Here is a 22,548-nt window from a genome sequence, read left to right on the forward strand (position 1 = left end):
TCAGTAAAACTATACCTATAACCTAGCCCTGAAAACATGACTGCCATGATGATTATCATGACAGTCATGCAGTAACTGCACCCTGTATTTTGCGATCGCTACATTTACACGAAATCCGTATATATAAACATTCGGATTGCAAATATAAAGTACTCACTTTTTATCCCACGGGTGTTTGTTAGTTGCTGCGCCCAAAATTAGCACTGCTGCATCCCGCGTTGTTTAATAAAAAGCATTTTTATCCGAGCGCCCCGGCTACTTTTTTCAAACGGGGTTCGTTTGGGAAATCCACAGTTGCACACCGGGAGCGCACTCGCCTATTAGTCTCTATTGGCAGGGCGGTCAGCGTACCTATATCGAACACACCGAGTGCCACCCTCCTCCCGACCGATAGGGGCGCGTAGTTGAAAGCCAATGGCAAAATAACAGCTCGGATAAAAATGCTTTTTATTAAACAACGCGGGATGCAGCAAATCTAATCGCTGGAGCAGCAACTAACTAACACCCGTGGGATAAAAAGTGAGTACTTTATATTTGTAATCCGAATGTTTATATATACGGAAGTCGTGTAAATGTAGCGATCGCAAAAAACAGGGTGCAGTTACTGCATGACTCTCGTATGAATACGAGAGTCATGTTTTCAGGGCTACCTATAACCCTAACCTTAACCTCAGTAAAACTATACCTAACCCTAACCTTAACCTCAGTAAAACTATACCTAACCCTAACCCTAACCTTAACCTCAGTAAAACTATACCTAAACCTAACCTCAGTAAAACGCAGTGGCTGGGGGCGTTTCCAAGAACCCGGAAGAACGACGGAATCCGCAGAAGATCCCCTCCTCGCGTCCGGCAGCCGACAGGCCTCTTGTTTAAAGTGGGAAATTTGGTCTTTTTTTATTGGCCTAGAATATTGTCTATATATACATACATTCATGAATCCACTTGCTGACTGGCTGTTAGTATTGGTCAATTTCTTCATTAACATCCTATGGCAGGCCATAGACATCATGACAAATGTGATGAGGTCAGCACAAATGTGATGAGGTCAGTACATTTTGGGCAAGTGGCTATGGCTGTTTTTAGCCCAAGGAGTGTATTTTGTGCAAAACTAATGCTTGGAATGGATTCAGAATCATGAAAACGCCCTAGTTTGATATGTCACATACTACTTAAAGCAAAAGGGAAGTTTTACATTTTTGCCTGCAGCCATAGGATGTTAATGATATATAGGGTCACAAGAAACCCATATAAGAAAATTGCCCAATACTAACAGCCGGTCAGCAAGTGGATTCATGAATATATGTATATAGACAATATTTTAGGCCAATACAAAAGCCTATATACCAAGTTTCCCACCTGTCCACCTCGACTCAGTTCTTGGTGATGAAACAAATAATTACAATAGAATAATGATGACGGAGCTCTATCCAGTTCCATGTATGGTATACAAATACATATGGCTGAGATTTCAGTTCTTTATTTCTTGTTCTCAGTTCGCTGTTTGCTGGAAAGTTCTAGTCAAATGATTTGTGGTTGGCCAGAAAGGGTCTTTCCAAGTTCACTTTCACTGCATAGTTATATGACACTATAGGGCTGTATTTTGCGTGTCTTAAGTACCAGGTCTTATTCCCTAACTTGAGTAAACTAAAGACCTGGAGGCGTGATCAATCCCATTTGGCTATTCTGAGTGGCCAAAGAGCATTGATCACGCCTCCAGGTCTTTAGTTTACTCAAGTTAGGGAATAAGACCTGGTACTTAAGACACGCAAAATACAGCCCATATGTCATTTGTGTCATGCCGTCTGTTCCCAAACTCATTACACTCTGGTATTGTGCACCCCATCCTCCTTGCATGCTTCCCCTTTACTCACTGTAGGTCTTCTGTAGCTTGAATATTTGATATACATTTTAGCTTCTCCTCTTCTCTGTTTTATGACTTTTTAATTATTTCGTACGATAAAGTGTTATTTTGGACTAATTGCTCTTAATAAACTATTGTAATCTTGGGGGAAATCCTTGTTGCTGTCCCATTTTTATTGTCACATTTGTATTTAGAATCTGTTAAGTAGGTTGATGTGAATCTTTTAATGTTCTGAGTGAAATAAGCATATTATAAATCAAACCCCGGGCCATGGCCCGGCCATGCACATACACTATAGAAGAGTGCTATGACCTACATAATAAGTTTTGCACATAGTTTTGCACAAAAAACATTCCTTGGGCTAAAAACGTCCATGGCGTTAACTTGACATCACTGTGGTGATGTCAGCACATTTGGCCCAATGAGTGTTTTTTGGATTCAGCATCATGAAAACCCCCTAGTTTGACACGTCACATGCTACATAAAGCATGATGTTGTTGTTTTCTTTGTTGCCTTCTATAGGTTGTTAATGGTAATATTATGCCAATTATGAAAATTGCTCAACATAAATGCAAGTTGAAGTTAGCATCCGGCAGTAGGCCTATACATGATGCTGGGGACCCATACTCAACATTTCTAACACAAAACTTTGGTGTACTCAACTGTGACAACATGCCTGGGTTCACAATGGGGCTCTGCCGCTCTATGGGCTGGCAAGTAGACTATAATATTACAAATTTACAATTACAGCCTGAGTTTGATGTAGGTTGGCAACTGAGACGTTCCAAATAGAAATAGCTATGATGACACATTTCAAACATCAACAGGAGATGGCGCTATTTTCCCACCCGAGGAAGATTAGGCAGTCAGAGAATATTAAATTGTGGCCCGTTGTTTGTTTGATTTAATGATTGATTGATTTAAATATTTATTAACCGTTTGCAGAATTACAGTAGCCTACATTTCAAGCACAAATCAATACAAAGACTGTTAACTGTGAGTGGACGACCCAATAAAGCATTACACTTACCTTGTTCAATTCAAGAATCAAAACATTTAGACTGAGACATACAAATAGACACTTCTATATAGCCAAAGAACAGAACAGAACAGGAATTCATCATAAAGGAGGTAAAAATGAAAAGAAACATAGCCTATACAGTGAGGGAAAGGGGGGGGGGGGGTATTCCGATTTTACGGGGGCCAGTTTCGAATTGCAGCCGTCCGTTGAGAGCGGTTTTGAAGGAGTCAAGGGATTCACATGTCAAGATTAATGACTGTTGGTAGTTCCACATCTTTATAGGAGCGAAAATAATGTAGTCCCTTGTTTGTGCTGAATCTGTGTTGTAGGCCTACAATGTATAGGCCCTACATCATGTACAAAATGAACAAACCATGTAGGCTACATGGTTTGTTCATTTTGTTGCACTCCCTGGTGTTGTGGGTGTGGACTTCGTTGATTAACTTGGTTGACTGGAAGCTGGCTGGCCGTCGAAGAACTTAACGAGTGGGCAGCATAGAGTATTTGGTGGGCAGTGACTATAAATATTACAGCCAGTCCGTGCTACCCACGGACCAGTGGGACCACGGTACCTACCCCAAACCTCTCCCCTCCTCTCTAACGCTAAGCCTCCTCTCCATTTCCCTGCCTCTGATAGGTTAATATTAATAACGATGAGAGTGGGGGAGAGAAAGAGGAGACGCCAATTATCAAGCACCAAACTTTTCAGTAAAGTTATTCCACAGTTCCACTTAAAGTTCATATAGGCTACCACGTCACAAGTTTACATGTTTTATTGAGTTGAGAGAGCGGGGAATTATTTCCAACACTTCAGCCCCAACGCATAATTTGCATTTAGCTGAGTAGCCTACGCGAAGTGTACGTTTACATTTGCTGGGAATTGGGAAACAAAGTAAACAGAGGATTGTTTTTTTTAATCAAACTCAATGGATCCCGACGGATACGACAGAAAGGCGGCGACTGCTCCACCCGCAGGATGGAATCACGACGAGAAAGCTGCCTTGACCAACCCAGCCCCTCCACCCTACCAAGACGTACCCGCCGTTGGGTACCCTCAGCCCGGACAGGGGTACCCCCAGCCCGGACTGCAGGGGTACCCTCAGCCCGGACAGGGGTACACTCAACCCGGACAAGGTTACCCACCACAACAGCAGGTATAGTCCATGCAGTCACGCCACAGGCAACAATGACATTGCTTATAGGCTATTTATGTTTTATTCTGTAACAAAAGATTAACTTATAGTAGCCAAATTGGCTCCAAAAAAGGTTTGTGGGTCCAGCACTGTTAAGTTGTGTCCTATTCTTAACTGGACATTAAAAAACCTGGTCCTCTTTCTTGTTCTTCTTAATCACAGTTGACTTAGTACAACTTTATTTGAAATTTATATTTTACAAATAGTCTCCAACCCCGCACACACACAACGTGGCACTCAGTTTACACTGCACACATATTACTCTTCATGTGACCACCGCGCTCTGACTGTAGGTGCGCTACCCGTATATCAAAAATAACGGTAGTGGGTCGCACACACCAAGACTTCAGTTTTCACTACACACATAGCCTATGTCTGACATCAGCCCTGAAACATGACTGTTGAGCCGCTGAGCGTCATGTGAACCATGGCTAATATCATGACATAGGCTACTCTACTATCTAATCTCAATGATAACCTATATGCTGTAAAATAGTCTAAGCTATAAGCAACCCTGAAGGCTTAAAAACCATGCAGTTGAAGTTCCTATATGCCAGCCATGATGATTGAATCTGCCACACTTAATGGAATGGAATGTTGTCTTTTAAAGTAGGCTACTGAACGAAAAACCATCATATAGGCCTAAGTGCCTTGGTCTACTACATCAAGACAAATAGCCAAACAGTGAAACATGTGACTTCTCTAATGTAATCTGTATTGTGAAATTTATTTTTGTATTCTCGTGTGGCAATTGAATCGAAAGCACTGCGTAATATAAACTAAATATTAAGAATTTGACAGGGTTTATCTAGTAGTTGTTTTTGTTACTAAAAATACTAAATTACTAAAATCTAAATGTATTCTCTCACTTAACAAAATGGAAAACTTGTCATATCCAGTTTCTCCACATGTATCAGCAAAGTTCGGAAACATTGTATTTTATATCATTTTAATCGTTGATTAGTCACCTTTACAACGAGGTATAGCTTGTAAGGATCGGACGTTTGTGGAATGAGCAACACAGCTAAACGTGTGGGTAGTGCCTCCAAGAAATGTGCCAAAATGGCAAGTGGTTGGTATTCACCCTTTGAGTTGCTCTTAGTGGATTGTGAAAAAAAAGTGGAAAAAAAACAACACATATATTTTTACACTTTATTAATTTTACACTCAGTGTTAGGGAACTCGGTAGTGCCTGGAAGATCCTGCTCAAACTAGACTCATGTCAAGGACCCCAAGAATTATATGTATTTGGCCTCTGACCCCCATCTCAAAATATGATGTTCTATGTCTTTTGTTTCACCTAGCTGCTTTTGTTATTTATTTTGGCAACACCTGTGTCCCTGGTAGTGGCTTAACTGTTTCATGTGTGCTTGTGCACACCTACTGTTTGTGACTGTACATATGTAAATATCCTAAACTACCATTTTGAAAAGTAAAGAGAACACTTTGCACTTTTTTCACTCCAATTATTTGCACCTTTATGCTCAACAATCTGGTAAACTATCTTTATATTACAGACTCATCCCTAAACACAAGGGTTTCATAACATCATCCAACGTTGTTCTGTTGGTCACTCTAGCACGTACAGCTCTAGCACGTTCAGCCAAAGCTGATCCCACAAATTAAATTGGGTTGAGGTCTGGACTCACGGCAGGCCATTCCATCCTCTCCACTCAAACATTTTGGAGGTACTCTGTGATGATCCTGCCTCTGTGGGGGCGCGAGCGTTGTCATCCTGGAGGATGACGTTAGGTCCCAGTCTGGGACTGGGACTCCCAGAATCTGTAAATATGGGATCGCCATTGGCTCCAGAATCTCCAGATATCTCACTGCATTGTATTTGAGATTGCCTTCAATGATGACACGTTCTGTCTTGCCTGTGAGAGAGATACTGCCCCATACCATACCAAGCTGTTGTGACTGCGTATGGCTCTTCCAGACACTACTGAGTTCCCTAACACTAGGTGTAAACTTAATAGTAATACCAACCACTTGCCATTTTGGCAAATTCCACACATTTAGCTGTGTTTCTCACTCCATGAATGCCCGATCCTTACAAGCTATACCTCATTGTAAAGGTCAATCAAAGGTTAATCAACGATTAAAATTATATAAAATTCAATACCAAATTGGTATTAAGTGGAGAAATAATGGACCAAAGTTAAGTTTCCGAACTTTTGTTGATGACTACACTACAAATCACACCATTACCATGCAACTACATTCACAAACATGAATTATTTCCCCATGTGAATTTAATTGAATGTAGACTTTTGACAGATCCACCCACACAACTTAATTAAAACTTGATTAAAACATTTCTGGTCTTTGGTACACAGGGCTATGGAAATCCACCACAGTATGGAGGTGCGCCAGGCCAACCATACCCTGCAATGCCAGGACAGCAGTACCCACCCCAACCAGGTGCCACGGTTACCTTACAGCCCACTGTCTATGTGCGCCGACCCCCGCTGGCTCACCCAGTCAATGACTACCTGGGATACTCCATCTTCACCATGCTGTGCTGCTGCCTGCCTCTCGGCATCGCTGCCCTCATCTACTCCATCTCGGTGAGTTAATGTTACACGTTCACTTGCCCATGCCCATGCCCCTGACACCCATACAGGTATCTGTCTTCTGTTGCTCTTCTGCTTACCCTGCTAGTCATGTTTAAGCAGGGTGGGCCTGCTCTATACTGACTATGTTTTTTGGTTAAGCTAGATCCCCAGACATTGTAGTAGTAGCATAAATAATAGTAATTACCGGTAGTAGTAATTGTAAAAATATAAATAACAATAAGAACAGAGAACGGCAACATGTACCGGCGTACATACAAGGAGACAACGTATGTGTCTGTGTCTCTCTTCATGGCCAATAGAACATATTATTATTTGATTCCCTGACCCCAAAAAGAGTACTTCAGAGCGTTAAGCAAAGAAAGTAGGCATTGCATTTCAATTAGATCACAGAAAGTTTAGTTAATGTCTACCTTATAAAATGTACATTAAAATACATAATACCAACTTTTAAATAGTTTCAGACAGCGACAGTGTCAGAGTAGATCTGCATGGCAACATTGTTACCGGATTACTCCCACATATGCTTTCAATTTAGGATTTGTACGTGTTAGTGTGTATGAAGTAGAATCTGACAATTTGGGACATAGAACAATAGTAAAGCTGCTCCTCAAACGAGAGGCCTGGAGTTAAATATTGTTTTAATATCATGAATTAATGTGTCTACAGTATATCAGCTCAAGATTCCATTTGTGAATAGAAAGTTTACTTTCTTGTGAACATTGTGAGAATGTGGTTGTGACATTGTGACATTGTGACATTGTGACATTGTGACATTGTGACATTGTGACATTGTGACATTGTGAGAATGTGGTTGGTTTTCTAACTGTCAAGGTTTCGTTTCTCTCAAATGCTTTGTGTGACCTTTTCTGGGAAATTGAATTAGCATTGTGCGTGCGCACATGTGTTTGTGTGTGTGTGGTGGTGGTGGGGGGGGAAGCACATAATTGAGACATGGAAGTGAAGTAGAAGAATCATAAGGCTGTGACTCAAATTGAGGCGGGAAAGGGAATGATGGCAGGAGGGAGACAAAAGAGAAATGTGACGGGGTGAAGAGAAAGAAAGACAGACGGATCAAGAAGAAAGAAGTAGTTGGGTGGTGAGACAGTTGGGTGGTGCAACAGTAAGTGAGCACAGCAGACTGGAGAGAGAGCTGCTCTTATTAAAAGGCCCTACAGTTTTATAGAGAAAGGACTGAATGGAAAGCTGGCAGTTAGTCCACATTGTTATTCTGTTACGTGTCGTGTATGGATCAGGACATTTTAGTTGCCGATTATTGTCATACAAATAACTGCGATTGAACTGGATAGATATGAGGCCAGATATAATAGATATAAGACAAATAACTTAAAAATACCAACAAAAATTAAGATAATCTGTTATATAAAATGTGTTCTACAAACTCACAGGGCAACGTGTTGTAGATCTCTTCGAACATTTTGTTCAACATGGAAACAAAGATGAGGTTGTGATATATTGGCCTTGGCACATCCTGCTCATGTCCCCATATTGACATTTTAAACAAAAATAAGTCGCATGAAAGAGGAGAGCAGCTGTTCTTGTTAACACCCTACCAAAGCTTGATGAGTGGAGCTTCTACATTGATATTCCGTTTAGCAATTCATAAAAACAAGAGTGTGGATTTTGCATGCTCTCCCCGTGTCTCCTAGGGTAGGTACCCTCACAAAAACATGCAATAATCCTGGTTTCTAAACTGCCTCCCCCTGGTCAGCTGGGGCACCTGATGGAGGGGAAAGGAACTGGTTGGAATAATGTGTTCCTTTCACGTGCTACGTCCTACCGGGGAAACTCCCCCCTGTCAGGTGATAAGAAGCGGTCTGCTCACTCCTCATGCATTGAAGGAAGCATGAGCTCAGTTCGGGGCTCTCCCCAGGTTGGCAGAGGGAGAGTAGTGCCCAGGATTTGGCACTGGATGAAAAAAAGAAAAGAAAAACGCCTCTGGTTAAGGGACAATGCAGAGCATTGTTGTCATTGTGATGTGTGGAGAGATGAAAATATAGGGAAGAAAGAGAGAAAAGGTCAGGCCTCATGAGGGACTGAGCTAGGCAAGGGAGAGAGAATGACTCACGCGAACGAAAGGAGAGAAGGAGACACGAGAGAGAGAGGAGAAACCAACCGAAACACAGTTGTGTTTTGTTTAGGATTTCCATCAGAATGCAAGGCATGTTGTGTGTGCGTGTGTGTGTGTGTGTGTGTGTGTGTGTGTGCGCACACACACACACACACACACACACACACACACACACACACACACACACACACACACAAGCTGAATTTATACTTGGATCTCTTGCCAATTGCCTGATTTATAGTCGGTATAAAATAATAAACAAACAAGCACTATAAAGTCTTGCGGTTATCTATACTGTAGTACTAAAATGATTAGTTGACCACTTCTCACATATTATGGTAATCTCATTCTGCAAAAATGCAAGCATGAGCATGAGCTCTAATCTGTGTGATATCATATACACACATTCACAACAGTGTGTGTGGAAATTAAGCTTCACAACGCCACTCAAACCATGCACAGTAAAAGCATTCTTTAAAGCACTTTAACCCTTAACACCCTAGGAATGTTCGCCAAAGATAGCACTAGCAGCTATACAAGCTCACAATGAGTTGCGTTGCTTAAGAGCCTGTAGATTGTCTGTCTATTTTCAGCGAAGCGATATGTGTAGACTAGAGGAAAAAAACAGAGAACCAAGTAGGCAAGTACCGACTCCGAGCAGTGGCCTGGTTGAAGTCGTTAATTTATGTAAAAATGTACCTGCAAAGGTCAGTTGCAGTGTCCCTTTAGCAAATTTTGTGCAACCTTTTACGTGGATGAGGCCCCAAGATGATACAAGACTCACAGAAACTATAGCCTAGATTCGGGCTATTAAACAGCTACTGCAGCTTTAAAAAAATAATCGTACAAAGACCACTTTCAAGAGGCAGCCATGTCTGAAATAAGCTGTTTACGCCCATTTAGCTTATATAAACGACAACAGACACGTGCACATGACCCCAGGATACATAAAGACAGTCACACACTGTGTACGTGCATCCGTGTGCATACATGTGTTCCAAGTATACAAACAGCACTACCGTATATAGGTCTGCTGGACCTATGTTAACCACAGCACATGTAGGTAACATTTCATGAAATGGAATTCCCCCACATCCTAAAGCCATTGCCACTGCTGTCCTAGTTGGCCAATAAAACATCTGAAAGCTGAACTTATGGAATAGAGTGGAGAGGGTGTCAGAGAACTAACTTACAGACATGCAGGCACAGAAAGTATACAGGTGAACAGGCGCGCACACACACACACACACACACACACACACACACACACACACACTTTCTTTACCACATCCGCCCCTGGCCCACAGGTTGAGAATTGCTGAGCTATTGATCTTCTAGCAGTTCAGTTACAGTATATTTGGTAAGATACGGAGGTGAAACTATGTCTGAGGTCAATATATATATATATATATTTTATATATATATTTTTTATCCCACGATTTTGTATGTCCCCATATATGGGGGACAAGGGGAGAGCAACAGACTTGAACTCATGCTACCTTCATGCCCGAGTGTCCAAGTTGCTCCTTTACACGTCTGAGTTCGATATTTCTAGCGCTAGGCTATGAAACATATAGGGCATTTCATGTGTGAATTTCCACTGATAACTTTGCTTAACCGTTTCTGTGGTATGTGGTATCTTTGCAAAGCTTTGTGATAACATTTCATGAAATGGAATTCCCCCACATCCTACTGCCATTGCCACTGCTGTCCATCTCAAAGCTGAACTTATGGAATAGAGTGGAGAGGGTGTCAGAGAACTAACTTACAGATATGCAGGCAAGTGTAAGTGGAGTCGCATGCAGGCACAGAAAGCATACAGATGAACAGCCACACACACACTTTCTTTAGCACATCCGCCCCTGGCCCACAGGTTGAGAATTGCTGAGCTATTGATCTTCTAGCAGTTCAGTATACCAGTAGGCCTACATGGTAAGATACGGAGGTGAAACTATGTCTGAGGTCAATATTTCTCTCGCTAGACACTAAAACATATAGGGCATTTCCTGTGTGAATTTCCACTGATAACTTTGCTTAACCGTTTCTGTGGTATGGAAACTACTACTAGTCTGCATAACTTGCCTAACTTCTGCTTATGGTTCCTGGTGGTTATGTGATGTTTGCTCCCACCACCACCCCAGCACCACTGGTGGGCTCTGTTATTTATGTTCCCCATGGGGGGTTTTATTGTATATCTATCTCCCTGCTCTTAATGTTTAACGAGGGAGAAAGAGGGAGAAAAATGTAGCAGAGCCGAACGCCAAGATAAAATATTATATGCACACAGTATTCTCATTCTATAATAAATATTGGTTAAATCCATTTGTGAGTTGTCTGACTGAAATACATTTATTTGTGGGTGCATCATTTATTTTACCCCCGACGCTAGTAAATAAAATTAGGTTCAATAGCAACAACAAATTTATGTGGAATGTTTAATGTGAAAATTCCATTCAAAGATTATATGTATAACCTTTTTTTTATTGAAAAACTTAGTCAGTAGGACTTTAGACTAAAATCCTACTGTCTAAATTTTTCTAAAGTTTAGAGGTATTACACTGATTTCTTTACAAAATTATGGATATGATTTTATATATATATATATATATATATATATTTATTTTTTTTGGAAAAAGCAGTACAGTATAGACGGCATTTCTATGTATACATAGGACACAAGTGCAATTCCCAGGATATTTTCCTTTTCACACCTCTTCCCTCCCTCCCCCCATCCCCCCTCCAAGTGGCTCCATCTCCAATGTCTCTGTATAATCCTTGCTTTCTTCAGATGGATTACATATGGCATCAAGTCAACACTTAACAGGGGCAACAGGGAAATATCGCTTCAGAGTGTACATTTCAGAAGGGGAAAAAGAGTGGGCAGAACAAGAAAAAGACAAAAAGAAGAAACTAAAGTATTTACATTATTGCTAAGGGGAACAGAAACAAAACGGCTTTGGACTTCGACCATTGAGAAGAGGACGACCATTGAGAAGAGGAAGGATGTCTTTAAACTTTTTTCTACAAAGATCATCAAGCAGGCAATTGGGACCAGTGAGATCACAAAGTCTGCTCTCAGAGGGGCAATGTGTTAGGATTTTAGATATATTTTAGACAAATATTAAATAGCAGAAGCAGTTTTGAATAATTATTGGTGAACATGATGTTTTAGAGTAGGGTGCAGCTCTGTAGTAGGACTTGAAGCAAGGCCTGATTTTTGGAGCAGGAAAGGACCGTACAGGAACGAGGACAGCTGCTGGCAATCAGCACGGGGTTTACAATGGCAGACAGCGCCTTCTCACGCCAGCTATGGTGCAGAAAAACAAGCTCAAGCTTGTTTTAATAGGAGAGCCATGTTTGTGGGGGTGGAGGGCTGATTAGATTAAAACCACAGGCTAGTTTGTAGTTAAAGTCACAGAGCACCGTTATTCAATTTCTAGTTTCTCAAACCAGGAGATGGGATCCTGAATGAAATATTGTATTTAAAAAGTAAATACTGGAACACAATTGGCCGTGTTCACGGGTGGGAAGCTGAATGGGGAGGGCTCATCTTTGTCGCTGCATTGATGATCCCCACAAGTGGTCAGGGCGCCTGTTCAGGGGAGGGAGGAGGTGGGGGGATAGCGTGTTACGCCCCCCCCCCCCTAGTGAGACCTTTCACTGTCGGGTGGAAAGATTAAGAAGATGTTGGCTTGACGGCCCGGGTATCGGAGGAGACCTGAGGCTTTCTTCACCCTCCCAATGACTGATTGTGGGGGTTAGCAGAGATGGAGTACTTGTAGAGAGGCTGGGGAATTGGAAATTGCCTGTAGGCCTACTACATTGGGACTTGAAGGGGAAAAAATGTTTTTATTTTGTCTTGAAGGGGCATGTTTTGCACAATAACATAGTCTTTTCATTATGTCTGCCCACGATCTCTGTGATTCATAGTTACAGTACGTTTGTTTACCTCAGTCACTGATACTAAAATCTGATCTTTTATTTTTAATTTTTCTATGAATCTGTGACTTGACACCCTGTAACGAAGTCCTCCGTTACTTATATTTGTGCTTATTTTGCACACATATTGTACCAGTGTTTGAAGTATTTATATTTGCACAGCATATGTACTTTAGTCAGTTGTAAAGTTGAAAAGTCATGAGTTGAACTGGTTTATTGAAAGTATTATGAACATGGGAGGAGTTTCCTATCTGGCAGGATGACCACTCAGCATTGGACAGTATCACCTGGGGAAACAGGGAATTGGTCATGATGGGCAAGTGCAATACAGTTAAGAATGCAATAGGTGTCAGGGAAATAAGTACATTATGTAATATGAGACTGCATGTGTTATGGGTAATTGAATACTTACTGCTTCTGTAAGTTCCAGTGTGTTCGGGCAAAAGAGTCCCCAGGCTACCAGAGCACCATATATTTGTCTGGACTGGGGTGTTTGAGTTATGCATTGGAGCTGCTAATGATAATAATGATGGTTTATCTTGCAATAGTGGGCATAATTGATATTTACTTACCGGTGTAGTGATATAGATTTATAGGCTCATGTGATGTGGGTTATGTGGGGTTCAGAAGTGTTGCATGTTTGACCGGTAATATGGTAGTCTGCACTGATTGTTTCAGCTGCCTATAAAACGCTGCCAGGAAGCACACACCCACTCAGTGTTAGGGCATTTTGGTGTGCAGCTCCACCATGCCCTCTCACTGATCTATTTGTTTGCTGCGTGTGTCATGCCATTTCCCATGCTGTAACCTTCTTTTTGGGAATAAACCACCGTGTGGCTGCATTTTACCTCCTGACTCTGTGCTCATTTCCAGCGGCTTATCGGACCAACACCACACACCCATACTGTTGTGTGGGTGTGTGGTGTTGGTCCGATAAGCCAAGCCAAGATAAGATAATAAAAAGATTTTGAAAAGAAAAGAAAAAGTAAATACTGTAGTACCACTCATGAGCAAATGTTCGGTTGAACCCTGTGAAAGAGAGAGCCCAGGTGAACATACTATTACTATGTCTATAATATATGTTTTTGGATTATCTGTTGTCTATGCCCAGAGGAAGGGAGAGTGAGAAGGGGAGGAGACAGGAGAGAGGGAGATTGAGAGGTGGAGGCCTGGAGGGAGCCCATTTTACCCACGCAATAACCCCGGCCATATCCACTTGCCCAAATGTGTGTAGTATATTAATGGTGGAGAATATACCAAGGAGGTTGTATAAGAACACAGTGAAGTCCAGGCGCATCTCTTCCTTTCCAATATATATAGTTTATTCAAGATCAGCCAAATCGTGACATACTGTACAAGGTAGATGATTCCTTATAAGTGAAGTCCATTCATCACGAGGCACTTATACTGATAGTGTCTACATACATGTACTAAATCCCGTGTGTGTGTGTGTGTGTGTGTGTGTGTGTGTGTGTGTGTGTGTGTGTGTGTGTGTCTCAAACCCTAATATCACCCAGATGTTACTGATCGACCAGGCCTTTGTCCTGAGCTCTCCTGGCTCCCTGACCTGTATGACCCAGGCCTGGACAGAGTATTCCTTAGCTCTCCCCTTAGTATCACTCAATGCTCATACCATATCTTAAGAATAGGCTCACTTTAAACATGGGCTATGTCTACATCTAAACAACTCATCTCTCAATGTGAAATACATGACATAGCATATAACATTGTGTTTGTGGATGTAAATACAGGTGTTTTCTCTATGTATTTATGACTTGAGAACGGAAACCATCTTAACATAGTAGGCTACTAACTTCTGTTCTACCTCTGAGGGGGAAGGGTGGCTTGGTTTGTGAAATGATCCCTCTGCATGCCCAATTTGAGTTCCTCCAGGTGTTTTAGTTGGAGGCAGTCAGATTACTGGGTCTCTCCACATATCTACCCCAGATTGTGTCCCCAACTCTATTTATCTATATATATATATATATCTATATATATATGTGCCTACTGTATAATGCCTATGTCTGGGCGCCAATATACGACATGTGCTTAAATCATCACATTTGTGATGACGGCTATCGCTGTTTTTAGGCCAAGGAGTGTTTTTCGTGCACAACTAATGCTTGGAATGGATTCGGAATCATGAAAACCCCCTAGTTTTAACATGACACGTGTTGAAGTATGATGAAATTTTGCCTTATAGCCTATTGGTTGTCTATGGTGGGCTATACACAAATGGCCATAACTTTTTTTCGCGATGTTTCCGGCAGAGCAGACCTCTCATTCTGTGAATAGAAAAAAGTAAACGCAAATCAAAAGTATGTCATGACATCACAGATTAATCCTTAACCGTTGAGTTGGAGACCAACACTTTATTATTCTTCTAGAGTAACCTTTTTTTGATTCGCTACTCCTCCCACAGTTTTGACGGTGTGCTTGCTCATTGCTAAGAGAAATGTTGTATAGTTTAATTGATATTAATTTATTCGTGCATTAGTTTTTCCCATTGACAGGAATGGGAAAATGCCAAATCTCACATTCAAGTATTGGGCTATGGTCTTATGGTCTTATGCTATAGTTACAAAGCTTGGAAGGGAGGTTCATAATAATTACAAAAATGAATTGACTTATAATTATATCGGTCGGCCTCATGGTGGCGCTATAACAGCCCACTGTACGTTTTGGCTTATAACTCTTGAACCGTAGGTCGTAAAAACTAAATTAATTTCCCCTGGATTCCTTGGGTCATGACGCATACAGGTCACGCCCATTTCCGTCAGGATAGATTTTCCGCCATTTAGAATTTTCTCCAAAACACACTTTTTGCTCCTCCTCCTACAGATTTTGTCCAAATCTCAAAAGATTCGGTACACATGATCTCTGGACCTATACGATTAAGACACCACAGGCAGAATTTTGGTAGTGCATATCGTTCAGCCATAATCGTCGTCCGAAGTTAGTGGGAGGGGCCTAATTCAGACCCAGTTCTTTCACACCAATCAGGTCGCCCATGACTGCGGAATCAGCACACTGTCTGGTTGATATGTTGATCAAGGATGATGTGGTCACTGTAAATGGGTTAGTCTCCAATGCTGCCATGACCTTGACTACCATCTCTGCATCCCTGGTTACATGACTCTGACCAGACTCATTGGTCAGAGTCTAATTCTGCCGTGTGAGTGTGCTACGGTCTTATTGTTTGCTGTGTAAATATGCACAATAAGGGTCCAGACACACCCAATAATATTTACCCAATTATTGATGCTAATAATGTGGCGGCCATATTGTGGCGGCCATATTGGATTCATGGAAACTTGCAATACAAAAAATGTTCGTATTCATATCATTGATCAACCTAAGAAGTTTTGTGGAAATATCTCTCTGCAGTTTAAAAAAAAATCCCTATTCACCCCCCATTATAACTATAGGGGCTAATATTGGGGGCGGCCTAATTGGACTTTCGCAACAACATTTAAAAAGTTGTCCATATAGGTTGTGATCCTATGGGGTCATAGATATTATTTCTGGTGGACAACTTTGTATGTTATGACAAATGCAGGTTTCCTAAAAAAGGTTTGGTTTTCCCCCTGGTTATTTGGGCTTGTTTTCCTGTAAAGTTGCTTGTAAATATTGATAGTTGTGGGTTGCTTTTGTTTGGGCTTATTTCTTTTTTCAAGATTTTTTCCAAGGGTTTTTTGCCTTTAATTGATGGATGACAGTTGACAGAAAATGGGGAGAGACATGGGGGGAAAGACACGCAGCAAAGGTCGTCGGGATTCGAACCTGCAACACGCTGTCAGGCTGGATGACCAGCCTAGTTGCCTGGACCGCTAGGCCGACCCAGGCCATTTAGGCTTATTTCTGAAGTGTAGTTGCTCATTTGGGCTTGCTTTCAAGCAATTAAAAAAAAAAAGCTATTTTGAAAATAGCTGATGTAATAGGGCTTAAGTGGTGAAACTGGTCGCTTCTTTTGAGCTTCTGTTCATAGACGCCTGTTTCACTTACAGAATCTGGCAACAGCGGAGTCAAAACAAACCCTTTTCACCAGCCCACAAGGGCTAGTAACGGCAGGCTACCCTGTCGTGACCCGACCTTACACATAGGGTCTAATTTAGTTTTGTATTTTATTGAATGCGTAAGTTAAAGTGAACTCATTGGTGTCTGTAGTGAAACTAGTCACTTCTGCACTCTCCCCATATGCAGCCAGAAAGCCTTGCAGGTCTTTATGAATCTGCGGGATGGCTGTCTCAGTTATGTACTCCAGCTCGGCATAACGTAGCAAGGCTCTAGGTGCTTTTAAACCCAACATTATTCACCACTGACAGTGGCTGGTCGTCTAGCACAATAAACTGGGCAATGTGCTCTGTTATTGCTTTTACCAATGCTGCTGTGTGAGGGAGCCATCGTGTTGTCGGTTTATAATTGATGTAGCTTTTAAATATTCCTCATGTAGCAGTGGGTGATGTTTTTTAAGATGATTAATGAGGTTGATCTTGTTGTTGTTATACTGACCAGACTGTTTGCCACCGCGTGGAACGTCTTTATTGCAAGTTTTGCACTAGGCTGTTGTGGCCTTTTCGTTTTCTAATAATACTCCCATACGGCTGATATTGCTCAGATATCCGATCGCGGCATCTCTACTTTATTTAACACAGCCACGGTGCGCTTAATGCATAAGGTACAGTACTTTCTTTTTTTAACTTTAATTATTTTATTGCCAACTACGCTTATAAACGTAGCTAGGCTATTGGGACCTATTCACAGTATGCTAGCATTGCTCCGGCTAGTATAGACCTCCTCCGTCCCCATTAGCGATGCGATTTTTAAATCCAGCTCCGTTGAGCCTCCATATAGGGCCGGTTCTAGGCATAGGCGAACTAGGCAGTCGCCTAGGGCCTCAACCACTGAGGGGGCCTCGTCACAGGGAGAAGATTTTTTTTTTTCATGTATCCCTTACATGGGCTACTGGCCACATGTGGCCCCCACCTAGCTTCTTAATTTTGATCTCAAAGTGCACCAGATTGAAGCATTTTCATGGCAAATTTACAATTTTTATCCGGCGTGGCAAAGCAGGAGGGGGGGGGGGCCTCTGTATAATATGTTGCCTAGGGCCTCAAAAGGCCTAGAACCGGCACTAGGACCACTACCAGTTGACCTGTAGTAAGTCTCATGGTCGGGGGGGTAGGACCAAGTCTCATGGGATTTGGGATTTGTTTATAAACATTTTGGTATTTGTTTATAAACATTTGTGATTTGTTTATAAACATTTGTGATTTGTTTATAAACATTTGTGATTTGTTTATAAACATTTTGGGATTTGTTTATAAACATTTGGGATTTGTTTACAAACATTTGGGATTTGTTTATAAACATTTGGGATTTGTAAGTCTCATGGGGGGGGTAGGACCACTTCCAGTTGACCTGTAGTAAGTCTCATGGTCGGGTCGGGGGGGGTAGGACCAAGTCTCATGGGATTTGGGATTTGTTTATAAACATTTTTGTATTTGTTTATAAACATTTGTGATTTGTTTATAAACATTTGTGATTTGTTTATAAACATTTGTGCTTTGTTTATAAACATTTTGGGATTTGTTTATAAACATTTGGGATTTGTTTACAAACATTTGGGATTTGTTTATAAACATTTGGGATTTGTAAGTCTCATGGGGGGGGGGTAGGACCACTTCCAGTTGACCTGTAGTAAGTCTCATGGTCGGGGGGGTAGGACCAAGTCTCATGGGATTTGTGATTTGTTTATAAACATTTTGGTATTTGTTTATAAACATTTTGGTATTTGTTTATAAACATTTGTGATTTGTTTATAAACATTTGTGATTTGTTTATAAACATTTGTGATTTGTTTATAAACATTTGGGATTTGTTTACAAACATTTGGGATTTGTTTATAAACATTTGGGATTTGTAAGTCTCATGGGGGGGTAGGACCGGTTCTAGGCATAGGCGAACTAGGCGGTCGCCTAGGGCCTCAACCACTGAGGGGGCCTCGTCACAGGGAGAAGATTTTTTTTTCATGTATCCCTTACATGGGCTACTGGCCACATGTGGCCCCCACCTAGCTTCTTAATTTTGATCTCAAAGTGCACCAGATTGAAGCATTTTCATGGCAAATTTACAATTTTTATCCGGCGTGGCAAAGCAGGAGGGGGGGGGGCCTCTGTATAATATGTTGCCTAGGGCCTCAAAAGGCCTAGAACCGGTACCGATTTTCAAAGCGCCATATCTCCAAAGGTTCGAGAGCTGTCCATGGTGTTAACACTGTTGCTGTGCGGTTTTGGTTGTTCAGACTAACTAGCTAGTTGTCGTCGTCGTTGTTGTTTGTTTGCTTGTACAACCCTTGCAATTCTGTACCTGGCTTTGTTGTGTACCTGGAGGTTTATAGCACACCTACTAACCTACCTAATGATGAGGAAACCATATCATGCATACCTGTAGCAACGGTTGCTAAGCTAGAATTGTCCAATCACTGTTGGCGGGCGGGGCTTACTGTAGCGATCTGTCTGAACAAGAATGGCTTCAAATCTTACTTTGGCTCACAATCTCAGAGGTACAGTATAGCCAATCAAAGCTCATGGGCATGATGGGCACTTTATATTGTGGTACCGTAGTTGCTTACAGTGCTATCATGCTGGGGAGGACAACTTGCATGGTCGGCATCACATTCGAAAGAAATGCTTATTCTATCTTTCCCTTCTGTGTTCCTCTCCTCCCTCTACCTCCTTCCCATCTCTACCTCCTTCCCATTCATTTCTTTCCTTCCTTGTTTCCTTCCTTCCTGATCCATTTCTCTTCTTGTTTCTCCTCCCTGCCTTATCCCACCCCACTCTCACCTGCCCTTGACTCCATCCATCCCTCCCCCTCCCTCAGGCCCGTGAAGCCAACCAGTCAGGAGACCAGTCAGTGGCGGAGCGCACCAGCAGGACTGCCAGAAAGCTGAACCATGTGTCGCTGGGAGTCGGCATCACTGTCTTCATCCTGACCATCATCTACATGGTCGTTGTCGTTGGATTGACCAAAATATAATTGACATGGCAACCATTTTGCTCTTGCTTCATACGCCATGTGAATGGAGACTACCCATAGATCCGAAGTCCCGTTTGTCCGAACATGCACTGCTCCCGTGCTTGCGGTTAGGTTTAGGTTTGCTCCCGTGCTTGCGGTTAGGTTTAGGTTAGGGTTAGAGATAGGGATAGTAATTTCGGACCAATGAACCTTCGGACTAATGACATGTTACCATGTGAATATGGGAATGGTAAGAATTTCATATTGTCAGAATGATATCTGAAGAAAGAATCCACCAATTGATTAACTAATTAAGCCCTATTGTATTTGTATACTTTATTTTTTTTCACGCTGCAATGGGTTGTGACCTTGTTGATTTGCAATTTTGACTATTTGGGGAAATAAAACAAATAGCCTCTAATGACACCAAAAAGGGAAAGTGGTTTATTGTTTATTAAAGGGACACTTCACCCTTTTTGTTAAAAAACGTTGTTAATGACGTTTAGAAGTTTTAGACCACTTTCCTGTGGGTCTTTATGTGTGTAATATGTGGTTTTAGATATTTTTGATTTTAGCAGTGAGCCTGCAGTGTCTGATGTCATGGACACTGGGATCACTTACTTCCTGGACTATAATTCCCATAATGCTTTGGCGCACTGCTGCTCCTTGTGGATAGGGGGAGGGCTGTCTTACTGAGACAACGCCTATATCTCCATGCTGCAGCGCAAAGACCTGCCCTGCAGTACTGTTTAATGCAATGTATTTGTGCGTGTTAGTATTTTTTGTTGAATTAATCATTTTATTATTATATTATTATTAGTATTATTATATTTCCACAATCGGATACACATACACCGGCTACTTTTTAATGTTTTGATAATTTGCGTGACAGATGTATGCAACTATGCATATGTCTGTATAGAGTTTCATGTGACTAGCTTAAACTAGTGCATTTAAGAAGAATATATAATATAATATAATTGTGAAAATAATATAATGATTGAAAGAAAGAACTAGTGTATTCTCTGTTAGCGTGCTGCTTGCTTATTTTATGGATATACATACTGTTGACTTTTACTACTTTGTCATCAGTAATTCAACACAAAATACTTATAACACGCACAAATAAATTGCATTAAACAGTGCTACAGGGCGGGTCTTTGCGCAACCGCTGCGGCATTGAGATATAGGCTGAGACAACATGTAGTCCAGAAGTAAGTGAGATCCATGACATCAGAGACACTGGGCTCACTGCTCAAATCTAAAATATCTAAAACCACATATTACACACAAAGACCCCCAGGAAAACGTTCTAAATCTTCTAAATGTCATTAACATATATTGTTTTGCAAAAAGGCGATGTTTCCCTTTAAGGATCCCATTAGTCTACACTGGAGACTATACACACGTATGCACACACCTTAGTGCACAGCCGCGGACAGAAGAAGCTGACGCCTGACGTCATTCCGGCTTTTTAGACAGCTGGTGGATGGAAAAGAAGCTCCACTTCCGCGGCTGACTGACGCGACGGACAGATTCCTGGAAACGCTCTCCTCCGCATCAGTCAGCCGCGGGGGTGGAGCTTCTTTTCCATCCACCAGCTGTCTAAAAAGCCGGGTGTCAGGTTCTTCTGTCCGCGGCTGTGCGCTAAGGTGTGCCTGCACTGACACACGTACACACACACACACACACACACACACACACACACACACACACACACACAAAGACCAATTCATATAATTTTTTATTTAAGTCATTTAAGCCCTTTTTGCTTTACTTGCTATTGTATTATAATTTAAATTAGACACTTTTCATGACTGCATTTAGAGTTGCTGAATATATTATATTCCTAAAGGTTTAAATACCAAAGTGTGCTGCACTTTAACAAAATTAAATGATATTACAGCGTTGTACGAGACAACAGAATTAAGTTTGAGAGAATAATCAAATGCTATTATTTTATTACTACAGCTGATGCACACTTTTATTCCATATAATATGTAACCTTTTCGTTTAGCATCACTTCTGTTCAGCATCAGGGTTCAACTATATGTTAACTTGGTTACATTTACACAGTGCATTGTATTCTATTATGCTTGTGAGAGTTTATTTTAGTATGTAATATTGCTTAGTTGAACCATTTTATAAAGTTTGGTCATGTTGTAGTCCTTTTCTACAGAGTAGCTAATGCACCAGCTCAGTGGCCGAGTGTCCGTCCTGAGATTGGGAGGTCGGGGTTCAATCCCCAGCCGAGTGAAAGAGTATAGAAAATGGGACCCAATAGCTCAGCATCAGGGTTGGATTGTGGGTAAGTCCCTGCAACATGTCCACAGGGTGTATTTCTACATCAGGGTTGGATTGTGGGTAAGTCCCTGCAACATGTCCACAGGGTGTATTTCTACATAAAGCTGCCTCACGCTACAGAAACAGCAGGCTTCTGAATGCTATAAAGCTGGTACCAAACTGGGCCAAACTATTGATTATAGTTTCGGTGAGCTGTTTATCATCTGCCTGTGTTGTTTTCAATGTGTCATGTTTGTTCCTTTGATATACAAATATGAGATTATACAGTAAACCAAATTGCTTGATAAATAAAGTTAAAGATATATTTGAGAAATGTATTTTTCACTCTTTCTTATTTCAATTACCTCTATTACCTACCAGTAAGACGCGCAAACGCGGGAAGCGAACGCAGCTCGTACATATTTGGGTTTTTTTAAGATTTATATAAGGAGTCCCCAAAGCAGCTCCATATATGGGCACAAGTTGGACCACGCCATCACAGTCATGTCACCATGACTCAGCCATAACCATATAAGGAGTCCCCAAAGCAGCTCCATATAT

The 22,548-nt window shown here is 41.4% G+C and overlaps 1 protein-coding gene across 3 annotated transcripts; it reads left to right on the forward strand.

Moving 5' to 3' along the window:
- Positions 1 to 3,525: 3,525 nt before the first annotated feature.
- On the forward strand, positions 3,526 to 22,321 carry LOC308318198 (uncharacterized protein). Of its 3 annotated transcripts, none has more exons than XM_080767641.1 (4): positions 3,526 to 4,038; positions 6,417 to 6,647; positions 19,570 to 19,760; positions 19,936 to 22,321. In XM_080767641.1, exons 1-3 carry the CDS (start codon positions 3,811 to 3,813, stop codon positions 19,723 to 19,725), a joined length of 615 nt encoding a protein of 204 aa, XP_080623767.1. In that variant the 5' UTR covers positions 3,526 to 3,810; the 3' UTR covers positions 19,726 to 19,760; positions 19,936 to 22,321. The 3 variants fall into 3 exon arrangements, 2 of the variants coding, with proteins under 2 accessions (XP_080623767.1, XP_080623766.1); XR_013964333.1 differs by having other exon boundaries at positions 3,527 to 4,038; positions 19,570 to 22,056; positions 22,113 to 22,321; XM_080767640.1 differs by having other exon boundaries at positions 3,527 to 4,038; positions 19,570 to 22,321.
- The last annotated feature ends 227 nt before the right edge of the window (positions 22,322 to 22,548 follow it).

The sequence above is a fragment of the Protomyctophum bolini genome, assembly GCF_963924005.1.
Source record: "Protomyctophum bolini genome assembly, chromosome: 7".
In the NCBI taxonomy this organism is placed as follows: Eukaryota; Metazoa; Chordata; class Actinopteri; order Myctophiformes; family Myctophidae; genus Protomyctophum; species Protomyctophum bolini.